The sequence below is a fragment of the Polyodon spathula genome, chromosome 50, assembly GCF_017654505.1.
Source record: "Polyodon spathula isolate WHYD16114869_AA chromosome 50, ASM1765450v1, whole genome shotgun sequence".
NCBI classification, from domain to species: Eukaryota; Metazoa; Chordata; class Actinopteri; order Acipenseriformes; family Polyodontidae; genus Polyodon; species Polyodon spathula.
Genome location: NC_054583.1, coordinates 1,847,108 through 1,861,354, shown reverse-complemented (window position 1 = coordinate 1,861,354; position 14,247 = coordinate 1,847,108). Strand labels below are relative to the sequence as shown.

Below are 14,247 nucleotides of genomic sequence, written 5' to 3'. Positions count from 1 at the left end.
TTTACAAAGATAAACCACCTTCAGGAAACACTGGTATATAATTAATTCACTGACTCTGGTACTGCAGTTATTTGAATGCCGGTTTAAATAATTCTGATCACGTAGTTGTCGTGTTTTTGATTTAGTATATTAATAATTTGAATATGGGTTGCGGTTTTAATTATATAAATGTATTAGATTAGATTAGATTTAATGTTTTTATCGTAGCTTTTGAGGTCGGGTCACGACTCTTAATACTTGAAATCCGAGCCACAGCATTGCAGTTTGCACTGGAACAGACCGATCTGTTATTTCGGGGGTTTGAGTTTTTGTTTTGTTCGTCATAAGAATAATATTAATAATAAATAACGTATCTCGCTAATATTATTATTATTATTATTATTATTATTATTATTATTATTATTATTATTAGTTATTATTTAATTTGCAAAGGCGAACGCGGTGTGATTTTGCGCCATTTTCTTCAGACAGAAGTTGGACCCTGAGATTTTTTTCGGTTCGGGGTGACCCTGAGATTTTTTTTGGGAAGTTAATAAAACTTGGGAGACGAGAATATCCGAAAGAAAACACAACGATTAAGGTAAGAACTGTCTGTCTCTCTCTCTCACCCTCCCTCTCTCTCTCTCGTACTTACAAGGTGGAAATCTGGGAGGGAGAGAAACTCTGGGTTTTGGTCTAGGATTAAATAAAAGCAATTATAAATAAAAAAGGGTAGCGAAAAACCCCCCCCCCCTGCCCCCCCACAAATACAATCGAACGAGCCGAAGCAGGAAAGGTCCCACAGAGTTTTGAGCAAGATGGGGAGCCACCGACCGACCAAAAGTCAAGGTTTTTGGGTCGAGAGTTAATGAGTTGTCCTTGGGAAGTAATTTCTCTCTCCCTCTCCCTCTCTCCCCTCTCTCCCTCTTTCTCTCTCTCTCTCCCTCACACTCTACTGCATGAAATGTTGAAAATAGACGGAAAAATGTAGTTTGAGACACAAAACCAGATATATTTATTTATTAATTAATATTTTTATTTTTTCCCATCGCTTTTTTGGGGGGGGGGGGGTGTTTCTGTTAGCTTGCTCGTCTTCCACGTGTCCTTCCCAGTATGCAGGGCTTCTCAAACTCGTCCTGGGGACCCCCTGTGGCTGCTGGTTTTGATTCCAACCCAGCACTCAATTGGGACAACAGGACTGCGCTTCATTGAATGATAATTTGCTTAATTAGACCTTTCTACTGGTTTTCAGCTCTTGAACTTATCAAATGTTACAGCTAACTTGAAATATGCACAGCAGGACTGCGCTTCCCAGAATGCACGGGGGGTCTAAGAGCTGAAAACAAGTGAAAAGGTCTGAATTAAGCAAATTATCAGTTCAAGTTTGGGAAGGGTCTGGTTCCCAGTAATTGAGAGCAACACGACTACACTTCCCAGAATGCACGGGGGGCGCGAGAGGGAGAGTTTGGGACAGCAGGACTGCGCTTCCCAGAATGCACGGGGGGCGCGAGAGGGAGAGTTTGGGACAGCAGGACTGCGCTTCCCAGAATGCACGGGGGGCGCGAGAGGGAGAGTTTGGGACAAAGTCGTCTGCCAGCCCTGCCCAATGTGTAGATCAGCTATTAAAGAAAAATCATATAATAAAAAAAGATTTATTATTATTATTATTATTTTCAGCTAGTTGGGATTGTCACTGGTGCAGAACACCTCTCATGATGACCAGAGAACTGCAGCTGGAAGATGAATTGCCAGACTGGGCTGGAGCCAAGGAATTCTACCAGAAATATGAGCCCAAAGAGGTCATCGGCAGGTGAGCCAGCAGGGGGAGCCAGAGAGGCATAGCGGGGCGGAGAGAAGGGCAGTCTCACAGGGCTGGGAATCGGACTCCCGCTGCACAGCAGTGTGATCCACTCCCTGGTTTCGCGTTTAATAATCAGTCACACCTGAGCTTGTTGCCTAGACACACTGGGGCTGATCAAGCTGCTAGTAAAACCTGGACTGGGCGACGCTGCTGTACGACAGGAGTCTGATTCCCATCCCGGTGTGTGTGTGTGTGTGTTCTAGGGGAGTGAGCAGCGTGGTGCGGCGCTGTGTTCACAAGCACACCGGGCAGGAGTACGCGGTGAAGATTATCGAGATCACCCCCGAGAGGATGAGCCCCCAGCAGCTGGACGAGGTCAGGAGCTCCACTATGAAGGAGATCGACGTGCTGAAGAAAGTGGCAGGACACGCCTCTATCAGTGAGTGACCCTGCACTCTGCACCCCGCACCCTGCACCCTGCACCCTGCACTGGCCAAAAGTTTTGCATCATCCTCTATATAGAATGAACTCACTCAGCTTCATAGAGTCCAGTGAAAGCTGCTGAATAATGTTCCCTTGTTAACATATTGAATTGCACCCCCTCTATATAGAATGAACTCCCTCAGCTTCATAGAGTCCAGTGAAAGCTGCTGAATAATGTTCCCTTGTTAACATATTGAATTGCACCCCCTCTATATAGAATGAACTCACTCAGCTTCATAGAGTCCAGTGAAAGCTGCTGAATAATGTTCCCTTGTTAACATATTGAATTGCACCCCCTCTATATAGAATGAACTCCCTCAGCTTCATAGAGTCCAGTGAAAGCTGCTGAATAATGTTCCCTTGTGAATCTCAGCAAAAATAATAAAATAGTCAAGATAACCCCCTGTATATTATTCAGTCAAGCAGAGCAGCTCTAGTTTGGGGCTCTAGTGCCTTCATCAGCTTGAAACTAAACTGAGTCAAGCAGAGCAGCTCTAGTTTGGGGCTCTAGTGCCTTCATCAGCGTTACTGAAACTAAACTGAGTCAAGCAGAGCAGCGTTTGGGCTCTAGTGCCTTCATCAGCGTTATTGAAACTAAACTGAGTCCAGCAGAGCAGCTCTAGTTTGGGCTCTAGTGCCTTCATCAGTGTTACTGAAACTAAACTGAGTCAAGCAGAGCAGCGTTTGGGCTCTAGTGTCTTCATCAGCGTTACTGAAACTAAACTGAGTCAAGCAGAGCAGCTCTAGTTTGGGGCTATAGTGCCTTCATCAGCGCTATTGAAACTAAACTGAGTCCAGCAGAGCAGCTCTAGTTTGGGGCTCTAGTGCCTTCGTCAGCGTTACTGAAACTAAACTGAGTCCAGCAGAGCAGCTCTAGTTTGGGGCTCTAGTGCCTTCATCAGCGTTACTGAAACTAAACTGAGTCCAGCAGAGCAGCTCTAGTTTGGGGCTCTAGTGCCTTCATCAGCGTTACTGAAACTAAACTGAGTCAAGCAGAGCAGCTCTAGTTTGGGCTGCTGTGAATCTCGTGTGTTTTTTCTCTTTCAGTTTCCCTTATCGATTCCTATGAATCCTCCACCTTCATATTCCTTGTCTTTGATCTGTGAGTATTCCTCTCTCGTCGTTTATTTATTTATTTTTTTGTCTTGGTTTTCAGTTTAAATCCGGCTCGCTCACAGTTCGAGCAGCGCGACCTACAGCGCAGGAAGTGATGTCTTAGTTAGATGTTACTGGATTCGAGGTTTCTTGAAAGTTAATGTTTGCAGCTGAATTCCCACAGGGGTCCAAAAACATTATTTTTTTTTTAATTTTGTATTCTTGTTTGTGCCGCTCAGAATGAGGAGAGGGGAGCTGTTTGATTACCTGACTGAGAAAGTGACTCTGAGCGAGAAAGAGACCAGGTAGCGAACGGCTCTCTGTCTGTCTGTGTGTGCGTCTGTGTGTGTGTTTGTATCTCTGTGTGTTTCTGTCTCTGTGTCTGTGTCTGTGTTTGTGTCTGTGTGTGTTTCTGTCTCTGTGTCTGTGTGTGTGTCTGTGTGTGTTTGTGTTTGTGTCTGTGTGTGTTTGTGTTTGTGTCTCTGTGTGTTTCTGTCTCTGTCTGTGTGTTTCTGTCTCTGTCTGTGTGTTTGTATCTGTGTGTGTGTGTGTGTTTGTGTCTGTCTGTGTGTTTGTATCTCTGTCTCTGTCTGTTTTGTGTTGTTTTCTGCCTTTGTTTATTAAGTGGATCTTGCACAGCTGTATATTATGTAGTTCATCCTGAGTTTCAAGCGTTCACTCAGAAACTGTATCGTCGTCGCCCCCTTCAGGAGTATGATGCACGCGCTCCTGCAGGCGGTACTGTACCTCCACTCTCACAGCATCGTGCACAGGGACCTGAAGCCAGAGAACATCCTGCTGGACAACGAGGGCAACATCAAGCTGTCCGACTTCGGATTCTCCTGCCAGCTGCAGCCCGATGAGAGACTCCGAGGTGAGGGGAGAGGGGAGAGGGAGTGAGAACAGACTGTATGACTTCAGTCTAGGGTAGAGGGAGGGGGTAGAGTGTGATGCTTTCCTCAGTAACCCGCCTTCCCCCACCCCCTGTCTCTCAGAGCTGTGTGGGACTCCCGGCTACCTGGCTCCAGAGATCCTTCAGTGCTCCATGGATGAGACTCACCCTGGATACAGCAAGGAGGTGGACCTGTGAGTAGTCTCTCTCTCACTGCGCTGTCTCTCTCTCCCTCTCTCTAGCTGGACGTGTGGGGTGATCATGTTCTCTCTAGCTGGGCATGTGGGGTGATCATGTTCTCTCTCTAGCTGGGCGTGTGGGGTGATCATGTTCTCTCTCTCTCTCTAGCTGGGCGTGTGGGATGATCATGTTCTCTCTCTCTCTCTAGCTGGGCGTGTGGGGTGATCATGTTCTCTCTCTCTCTCTCTCTCTAGCTGGGCGTGTGGGGTGATCATGTTCTCTCTCTCTCTCTAGCTGGGCGTGTGGGGTGATCATGTTCTCTCTCTCTCTCTATCTGGGCGTGTGGGGTGATCATGTTCTCTCTCTCTCTCTATCTGGGCGTGTGGGGTGATCATGTTCTCTCTCTCTCTCTAGCTGGGCGTGTGGGGTGATCATGTTCTCTCTCTCTCTCTAGCTGGGCGTGTGGGGTGATCATGTTCTCTCTCTCTCTCTAGCTGGGCGTGTGGGGTGATCATGTTCTCTCTCTCTCTCTAGCTGGGCGTGTGGGGTGATCATGTTCTCTCTCTCTCTCTAGCTGGGCGTGTGGGGTGATCATGTTCTCTCTCTCTCTCTCTAGCTGGGCGTGTGGGGTGATCATGTTCTCTCTCTCTCTCTAGCTGGGCGTGTGGGGTGATCATGTTCTCTCTCTCTCTAGCTGGGCATGTGGGGTGATCATGTTCTCTCTCTAGCTGGGCGTGTGGGGTGATCATGTTCTCTCTCTCTCTCTAGCTGGGCGTGTGGGGTGATCATGTTCTCTCTCTCTCTAGCTGGGCATGTGGGGTGATCATGTTCTCTCTCTCTCTCTAGCTGGGCGTGTGGGGTGATCATGTTCTCTCTCTCTCTCTAGCTGGGCGTGTGGGGTGATCATGTTCTCTCTCTCTCTCTAGCTGGGCGTGTGGGGTGATCATGTTCTCTCTCTCTCTCTCTCTAGCTGGGCGTGTGGGGTGATCATGTTCTCTCTCTCTCTCTAGCTGGGCGTGTGGGGTGATCATGTTCTCTCTCTCTCTCTAGCTGGGCGTGTGGGGTGATCATGTTCTCTCTCTCTCTAGCTGGGCGTGTGGGGTGATCATGTTCTCTCTCTCTCTCTAGCTGGGCGTGTGGGGTGATCATGTTCTCTCTCTCTCTCTAGCTGGGCGTGTGGGGTGATCATGTTCTCTCTCTCTCTCTCTCTAGCTGGGCGTGTGGGGTGATCATGTCTCTCTCTCTAGCTGGGCGTGTGGGGTGATCATGTTCTCTCTCTCTCTCTAGCTGGGCGTGTGGGGTGATCATGTCTCTCTCTCTCTCTAGCTGGGCGTGTGGGGTGATCATGTTCTCTCTCTCTCTCTAGCTGGGCGTGTGGGGTGATCATGTTCTCTCTCTCTCTCTAGCTGGGCGTGTGGGGTGATCATGTTCTCTCTCTCTCTAGCTGGGCGTGTGGGGTGATCATGTTCTCTCTCTCTCTCTAGCTGGGCGTGTGGGGTGATCATTTTCTCTCTCTCTCTCTAGCTGGGCGTGTGGGGTGATCATGTTCTCTCTCTCTCTAGCTGGGCGTGTGGGGTGATCATGTTCTCTCTCTCTCTCTAGCTGGGCGTGTGGGGTGATCATGTTCTCTCTCTCTCTCTAGCTGGGCGTGTGGGGTGATCATGTTCTCTCTCTCTCTCTAGCTGGGCGTGTGGGGTGATCATGTTCTCACTCTCTCTCTCTCTCTCTCTAGCTGGGCGTGTGGGGTGATCATGTTCACTCTGCTCGCTGGCTCGCCCCCCTTCTGGCACCGGAAGCAGATGCTGATGTTGAGGATGATCATGGAAGGGCGCTACAGCCTGGACACTCCAGAATGGGCCGACCGCTCCGACAACGTCAAGGACCTGGTGAGCCGGGGGGGGCTCGTCACCCAGTCCAGGTTTTACTACCAGCTTGATCAGCCCCCAGTGTGTGTAGGAGGTCTTGCTGCTCTAGGGGTTAAAGAAAAGGGGTCTCGATACCAGGAGGTTCAAATCCCGGCTCAGCCACTGACTCGTGTGTGTGTGTGTGTGTGTGTTGTGTGTGTGTGTGACCCTGAGCGGGTCACTTCACCTCCTTGTGCTCCGTCATTCGGACGAGACGTCAAACAAACGAGGTCCTATTGGAAGAGACTCTGCAGCAGCAGCATTTGTTGATGATGCAGAGTTCACCCTCCTAGTCTCTGCGAGTCGCTTTGAATAAAAGCCTCTGATAAATGACTCAATAATAATAATAATAATAATAGGTAACAAGCTCAGGTGTGTCTGATTATTAAACTCCTAGTGAAAGCAGGACTGGATCACACTGCTGTGCAACGGGAGTCTGATTATTAAACTCCTAGTGAAAGCAGGACTGGATCACACTGCTGTGCAGCGGGAGTCTGATTATTAAACTCCTAGTGAAAGCAGGACTGGATCACACTGCTGTGCAGCGGGAGTCTGATTATTAAACTCCTAGTGAAAGCAGGACTGGATCACACTGCTGTGCAGCGGGAGTCTGATTATTAAACTCCTAGTGAAACCAGGACTGGATCACACTGCTGTGCAGCGGGAGTCTGATTATTAAACTCCTAGTGAAAGCAGGACTGGATCACACTGCTGTGCAGCGGGAGTCTGATTATTAAACTCCTAGTGAAAGCAGGACTGGATCACACTGCTGTGCAGCGGGAGTCTGATTATTAAACTCCTAGTGAAACCAGGACTGGATCACACTGCTGTGCAGCGGGAGTCTGATTATTAAACTCCTAGTGAAACCAGGACTGGATCACACTGCTGTGCAGCGGGAGTCTGATTATTAAACTCCTAGTGAAAGCAGGCCTGGATCACACTGCTGTGCAGCGGGAGTCTGATTATTAAACTCCTAGTGATAGCAGGACTGGATCACACTGCTGCACAGTGGGAGTCTGATTCCCATCCCTGTGATGATAACCAGCATTATTATTGCAGGGATGGGAATCAGACTCCTGTTGCACAGCAGTCTCACCCAGTCCAGGTTCACAATGGACAGGACGGAGTCTCGCGGCGCTGTGTGTGAGTGTGTTTGAAGCCGCTCCTCTCCTCTCCCCTCGTCTCTCTCAGGTGTCTCGTCTCTTGGTAGTGGACCCGGCTCAACGCCTCAGCGCGGACCAGGCCCTCGCTCACGCCTTCTTCAGACGCTACGAGAGGGAGGAGGTTCGAACCTTCAGCCCCTACAGGAAATTCAGGGTGAGAGCGAGCGAGCGAGCAAGACCTGGCAACTCCATCATTCAATACATCTTTTCTCCTCTCTTCTCTCTCTCTCCTCTGCTCTGTTCATGTTAAATTGATTCCTTCTCTCCTCTCCTGTGACATGGTGTTAATTCTCTGTCTCCCCCTCTCTCCCCAATGTAAATTGCACTAACACCCTCTTCCCTCTCTTCCCCTCCCCTCTCCTCTCCTCTCCTTCTCTGCCCTCCCCTCTCATCCTCCTCTCCTTCCCTTTCCCTCCCTCCCTCTCCTCTTCCCTCTTCTCCTCTCTCCCCTTCCCCCCCCCCCCTCTCTCTCAGGTGCTGGCTCTCACAGTCCTGGCCTCGATCCGGATCTATCACAGTTACCGTGGCGCGCGGCCCCTGACGAAGGAGGTCCTGGCGCGGGACCCCTACGCCCTGAAGGGGGTGCGCAAGCTGATCGACGCATGTGCCTTCCGAATCTACGGGCACTGGGTGAAGAAGGGGGAGAGCCAGAACCGGGCGGCGCTGTTTGAAAACAGCCCCAAAGCTGTGCTGATGTTGCTGGGGTCCGAGGAGCAGGCGAGCGAGGGGGTGTTCCTGAGCGTGGAGCCCGAGGCAGGGCCGAGGGCCGCTACTGGAGCTTCTGATCGGATACATTCGCATTTTTAAAACTGTTTTTTTTTTTTTTTTTTTTTTGTGTTTGTCTTCTTTCACTTCACAGTGTTCGAGTTCAATTCCTTTTTTTCTGACAAATTTTAGTTCAAGTTCCCACAGTTCACCTCCCACCCCCCCCCCCCCCCCCCCACCCTGAAGGTGACTTCTTATGTTGTGAAGAACAAACAAACACTGCGAAGTTAACTTTCGTCTGGCTTCAATTGAAAGTCGCTGAACGATCAAGGGATTTTTATTTTATTATTATTATTATTATTATTACAACTCTAAAATATAAATTGAAGGAACTAGAAACTGATTTTAAAAAGAAATAGGAATTGTCTATCTATCAGTGTGTGTGTGAGATAGATAGATAGATAGATAGAATATATATATACATTAATGTGGTACCTAAAAATAGATATATACCCTACAGTGTGTGTGTTTTGAGAGAGAGATCTCTTTGGAAGTGTTGTGTGTGTGAGAGATATACTTTGGACACGCTCATGTCTCTGTGTGTGAGAGACCCACAACTCCTCCTGTTTGACAGACAACAACGAGCTGTTGTGACACTCTCTTACTGGAAGTGTCTGTGTGTGAGAGAGATCTATTGGAAGTGTCTGTGTGTGTGAGAGAGATCTATTGGAAGTGTGTGTGTGTGAGAGAGATCTATTGGAAGTGTCTGTGTGAGAGAGATCTATTGGAAGTGTCTGTGTGAGAGAGATCTATTGGAAGTGTGTGTGTGTGTGAGAGAGATCTATTGGAAGTGTCTGTGTGTAGAGAGAGATCTGTTGGAAGTGTGTGTGTGAGGAGAGTGTGTGTGTGTGTGTGAGAGAGAGATCTATTGGAAGTGTGTGTGTGTGTGTGTGAGAGAGATATATTGGAAGTGTGTGTGTGAGAGAGATGTATTGGAAGTGTCTGTGTGTGTGAGAGAGATCTGTTGGAAGTGTGTGTGTGTGTGTGTGAGAGAGAGAGAAGTGTGTGTGTGAGAGAGAGATCTATTGGAAGTGTGTGTGTGTGTGTGTGTGAGAGAGAGATCTATTGGAAGTGTCTGTGTGTGTGAGAGAGATCTGTTGGAAGTGTCTGTGTGTGTGAGAGAGATCTGTTGGAAGTGTCTGTGTGTGTGTGTGTGAGAGAGAGATCTATTGGAAGTGGGTGTGTGTGTGTGTGAGAGAGAGAGATCTATTGGAAGTGTCTGTGTGTGTGTGTGTGTTTGAGAGAGATATATTGGAAGTGTCTGTGTTTGTGTTGAGTTGTTCTTGTGATATTCCAGGTACATTCATCCAGAACTTCAAAAACATTCAGTCAGAAACTCTGCACGAAACCCCCTCAGACAGCCTGCGTGATGAGCCAGCTGCGTACGGGAGAGAACCTCAAATACCTAGATCCAGTTACTGTAAAACCCCCAGCAATGTGAACACAAACCTCTCGCACAACTGCGACTCGAACCCCGTTTCTCTCGCACTGCGAGTCCTGCACACCCCTCGCTACCCTGCAGTCAGCCAAACAAACATTCACTGAATGAAAGCAGTATGACTTTGGGTGGGGCATTATTATATAGTTTTAGTCAGGTGCTTGCCTGAATGTATCATTGACTGATTATTTTTCAATAATTTTTTTTTTTTTTTTTTTTTCATTTTATAGTACATATGATGTGGTCAGTAACCCTAATATAATAATAAGATAATAATAATTAATAATAATAATAATAATAATAATATCCGGGATAATTACTATTTTTTGTAGGTCAGTATATTAACGTGAATAATGACAACTTCTCTACAGTATCACAATAAATATAAAACTGTTCAAAAACTAATTTGAAAGCATTATTTATTTTATTTTTTCGGGGGGGGGGGTTGGGGGGGTAGATGCTGTATTTAAACTGTGGGACACAAGTCTGCAGAATATCGTGAATTAAGACAGAGAAACGGTTTACTAGCATGAAGCACCGTGTTACAAAATGACTAATCGTTGGTTGGTCAGCTAAAATTTTAATATTGTTCGGTCTGCTCGTGTGCTCTTGCCTGCAAAAATGTGTTTAATTAGCAATCATTGAATGTGTGGTAACTGTAAAAATGAATATATATATATATATATATCTGCGTATTATAATAAAGTTAATTGAGTGCACAGCTCTTGGTACACACTTTTATTATTGTGGGTTTTTGCATGCATTGGGTAGCTGCTGTAGTTCTGTCCAGGGTTTTATATCAGTGTTATACAGTGCGGTCCTGCCAGCATTGCCCTGTGTACAGCACAGCACAGCCAGGCTCTGCCCAGCACACAGCGGGCAATGCCAGCACACTAGATTACAGCTTTCTATAGACGCCGCTGTGTTGGGTAGCTGCTGTAGTTCTGTCCAGGGTTTTATATCAGTGTTATACAGTGCGGTCCTGCCAGCATTGCCCTGTGTACAGCACAGCACAGCCAGGCTCTGCCCAGCACACAGCGGGCAATGCCAGCGCACTAGATTACAGCTTTCTATAGACGCCACTGTGTTGGGTAGCTGCTGTAGTTCTGTCCAGGGTTTTATATCAGTGTTATACAGTGCGGTCCTGCCAGCATTGCCCTGTGTACAGCACAGCACAGCCAGGCTCTGCCCAGCACACAGCGGGCAATGCCAGCGCACTAGATTACAGCTTTCTATAGACGCCGCTGTGTTGGGTAGCTGCTGTAGTTCTGTCCAGGGTTTTATATCAGTGTTATACAGTGCGGTCCTGCCAGCATTGCCCTGTGTACAGCACAGCACAGCCAGGCTCTGCCCAGCACACAGCGGGCAATGCCAGCGCACTAGATTACAGCTTTCTATAGACGCCGCTGTGTTGGGTAGCTGCTGTAGTTCTGTCCAGGGTTTTATATCAGTGTTATACAGTGCGGTCCTGCCAGCATTGCCCTGTGTACAGCACAGCACAGCCAGGCTCTGCCCAGCACACAGCGGGCAATGCCAGCGCACTAGATTACAGCTTTCTATAGACGCCACTGTGTTGGGTAGCTGCTGTAGTTCTATCCAGGGTTTTATATCAGTGTTATACAGTGCGGTCCTGCCAGCATTGCCCTGTGTACAGCACAGCACAGCCAGGCTCTGCCCAGCACACAGCGGGCAATGCCAGCGCACTAGATTACAGCTTTCTATAGACGCCACTGTGTTGGGTAGCTGCTGTAGCTCTGTCCAGGGTTTTATATTAGTGTTGGAGAGGGAGGGGGTGGAGGGGGAGAGGGTGTGTTATTTCTTCTTCCCCTTGTCTCTCTTGTCTCTCTGCCCCGCGCTCCTCTCCTCCAGCTGAGTCAGCTTGTTGCTCAGGGCCTCTGCATTCAGCCTCAGTTTCTCCCCCAGCGACGCCTGCAGTCTGCTGACCTCCGCGCTGAGCTCCGATTGGATGTACTGCCTCAGCTCCGCCCTGGGGGAGGGGCCTGAGAGAGAGAGAGAAAGACTCGTCAAAAATCAAATCCCGGCTCAGCCACTGCCTCGCTGTGTGTGTGTGTGTGTGTGTGTGTGTGTGTGACCCTGAGCGAGTCGCTTCACCTCCTTGTGCTCCGTCCTTCGGACGAGACGTCAAACAAACGCGGTCCTATTGGAAGAGACTCTGCAGCAGCAGCAGTTGATAATGATGCAGAGTTCACCCCCCCTAGTCTCTGCGAGTCGCTTTGGATAAAAGCCTCTCATAAATGACTCAATAATAATAATAATAATAATAATAATAAACAGACTTCATTGAGGGGAGCTCTGAACCCCAGGACTGGGTGCAGCAGCAGCAGGGCTAGTGTGAGTTTCTAACCCTGCTCAAACTCCTGGCTCCTGATCATTTGCAATGTTAATAATAATAGACTTCATTGAGGGGAGCTCTGAACCCCAGGACTGGGTGCAGCAGCAGCAGCAGGGCTAGTGTGAGTTTCTAACCCTGCTCAAACTCCTGCCTCCTGAACATTGCAATATTAATAATAATAATAATAATAATAATAATAATAATAATAATAATAATGATGATGATGCTGATGGTGCTGCAGTACCTGGTTCCTCCACCAGGGCTGTGTCTGTGCTCTGCTCTTCTGGACTGGGCTCCGGTGATGAGGACGGTTTTTTCTCCTCATCTGAAATGCAGAACAGTCAGACACTTGCTGGTTCGGCCCGGTTCAGCTCGGTTACTTAGCTCAAAGACGGATCCGAGTAACAAAACAGCAATAAAATCACAACAAACAATCACTGTACAAAGCTGCTTTCAATCAAACGGATTCGCTTTTTAAACTGTTATATTTACTTACCCTGGACCACAGTCTCTTCAGACATCCCAGTATAGGACAGAGTCACATCGAGTCTCACCTGAGAGAGAGAGGGAGAGATTAAGACAGACGGAGAGGGGGAGAAGGAGAGAGGGGGAGAGAGGGAGAGGGAGAGGGAGAGATTAAGACAGAGAGAGAGAGGGGGAGAGAGAGAGAGAGAGAGAGAGAGAAGAGAGAGAGAGAGGGGGAGAGAGAGGGGGAGAGAGGGAGAGGGAAAGATTAAGACAGACAGGGAGAGGGGGAGAGAGGTAGAGGGGGAGAGGGTGTGAAGCAGCTGACCTGTGGGGTGAACATGTACTTGTAGAGTTTGAAGTGTCTGAAGTAGGTGTTGATTACGAACTCCGCCAGCATCTCCACCTGCTCTGGGCTGAACAGCTCAACACTGAAAGGAGGTCTCTGAGCAGAGGAGAGGCTCACAATCAATTCAACTGTGTAGCATTCACACTGGCATAGAGAGACACTCACTCACACTGGCATAGAGAGACATTCACTCACACTGGCATAGAGAGACACACACACTCACACTGGCATAGAGAGACACTCACTCACACTGGCATAGAGAGACACACACTCACACTGGCATAGAGAGACACACACTCACACTGGCATAGAGAGACACACACTCACACTGGCATAGAGAGACACTCACACTGGCATAGAGAGACACTCACTCACACTGGCATAGAGAGACACACACTCACACTGGCATAGAGAGACACTCACACTGGCATAGAGAGACACTCACTCACACTGGCATAGAGAGACACACACACTCACACTGGCATAGAGAGACACTCACACTGACACTCACTCACACTGGCATAGAGAGACATTCACTCACATAGAGAGACAGAGACACACACTCACACTGGCATAGAGAGACACTCACACTCACACTGGCATAGAGAGACACACACTCACACTGGCATAGAGAGACACTCACTCACACTGGCATAGAGAGACACACACTCACACTGGCATAGAGAGACACACACACACACTCACACTGGCATAGAGAGACACACACACACACTGGCATAGAGAGACACTCACACTGGCATAGAGAGACACACACTCACACACACACTAGCATAGAGAGACACACACACACACACACACTGGCATAGAGAGACACACACACACTGGCATAGAGAGACACACACTCACACTGGCATAGAGAGACACACACACACACACACACTGGCATAGAGAGACACACACTCACACTGGCATAGAGAGACACACACACACTCACACTGGCATAGAGAGGGGCATAGACACACTCACACTGGCACACAAACACTGCACTTAGAGAGAGAACACCGTGTCTCTCACTGTGTGAAGATACACACACACACACCACTCTCTCATAGTGGAGACACTGAGTGTGGGTGTGCACCACACACACTCACACTGGCATTCTGGAGACTTTTCAAACCTGTCACTCACACACACACACGCACACACACACACTCACGCACGCACACACTCACCCTGACAGAGTGGCACAGCAGCAGCTCTTCGAAGTATTGGAAGCAGTTCTGTTCATTGTCCAGCGGGGTCTCTAGAAACAGAACAAGCCGTGGAACTCATAAACACAGGTTCAATATGCCCTCTACCGCACTGTACAGCACATCCTCAGCTCCGGGTAAAACGTCTCTGTGCCTGCAGCAATGGTGA

The 14,247-nt window shown here is 48.4% G+C and overlaps 2 protein-coding genes across 2 annotated transcripts in view; one reads left to right on the top strand and one right to left on the bottom strand.

The window, feature by feature from the left end:
- The first annotated feature begins 493 nt into the window (after positions 1–493).
- On the top strand, positions 494–8,342 carry phkg2 (phosphorylase kinase, gamma 2 (testis)). The gene is made up of 10 exons (XM_041238757.1): positions 494–580; positions 1,657–1,789; positions 2,044–2,219; positions 3,311–3,365; positions 3,598–3,663; positions 4,069–4,232; positions 4,354–4,444; positions 6,163–6,316; positions 7,526–7,651; positions 7,972–8,342. Exons 2-10 carry the CDS (start codon positions 1,692–1,694, stop codon positions 8,302–8,304), a joined length of 1,263 nt encoding a protein of 420 aa, XP_041094691.1. The 5' UTR covers positions 494–580; positions 1,657–1,691; the 3' UTR covers positions 8,305–8,342.
- A 3,092-nt stretch (positions 8,343–11,434) lies between these two features.
- ccdc189 (coiled-coil domain containing 189) overlaps positions 11,435–14,247 on the bottom strand; it is a 3,647-nt gene continuing 834 nt past the window's right edge. Inside the window, exons 2-6 of the mRNA XM_041238735.1 lie at positions 14,061–14,131; positions 12,847–12,963; positions 12,550–12,607; positions 12,298–12,378; positions 11,435–11,700 (exon numbers count right to left, since the gene is read on the bottom strand). Of these exons, the coding sequence (XP_041094669.1) occupies positions 11,513–11,700; positions 12,298–12,378; positions 12,550–12,607; positions 12,847–12,963; positions 14,061–14,131 (515 nt within the window). The 3' untranslated portion in view covers positions 11,435–11,512. The remainder of the gene's footprint in view (positions 11,701–12,297; positions 12,379–12,549; positions 12,608–12,846; positions 12,964–14,060; positions 14,132–14,247) is intronic.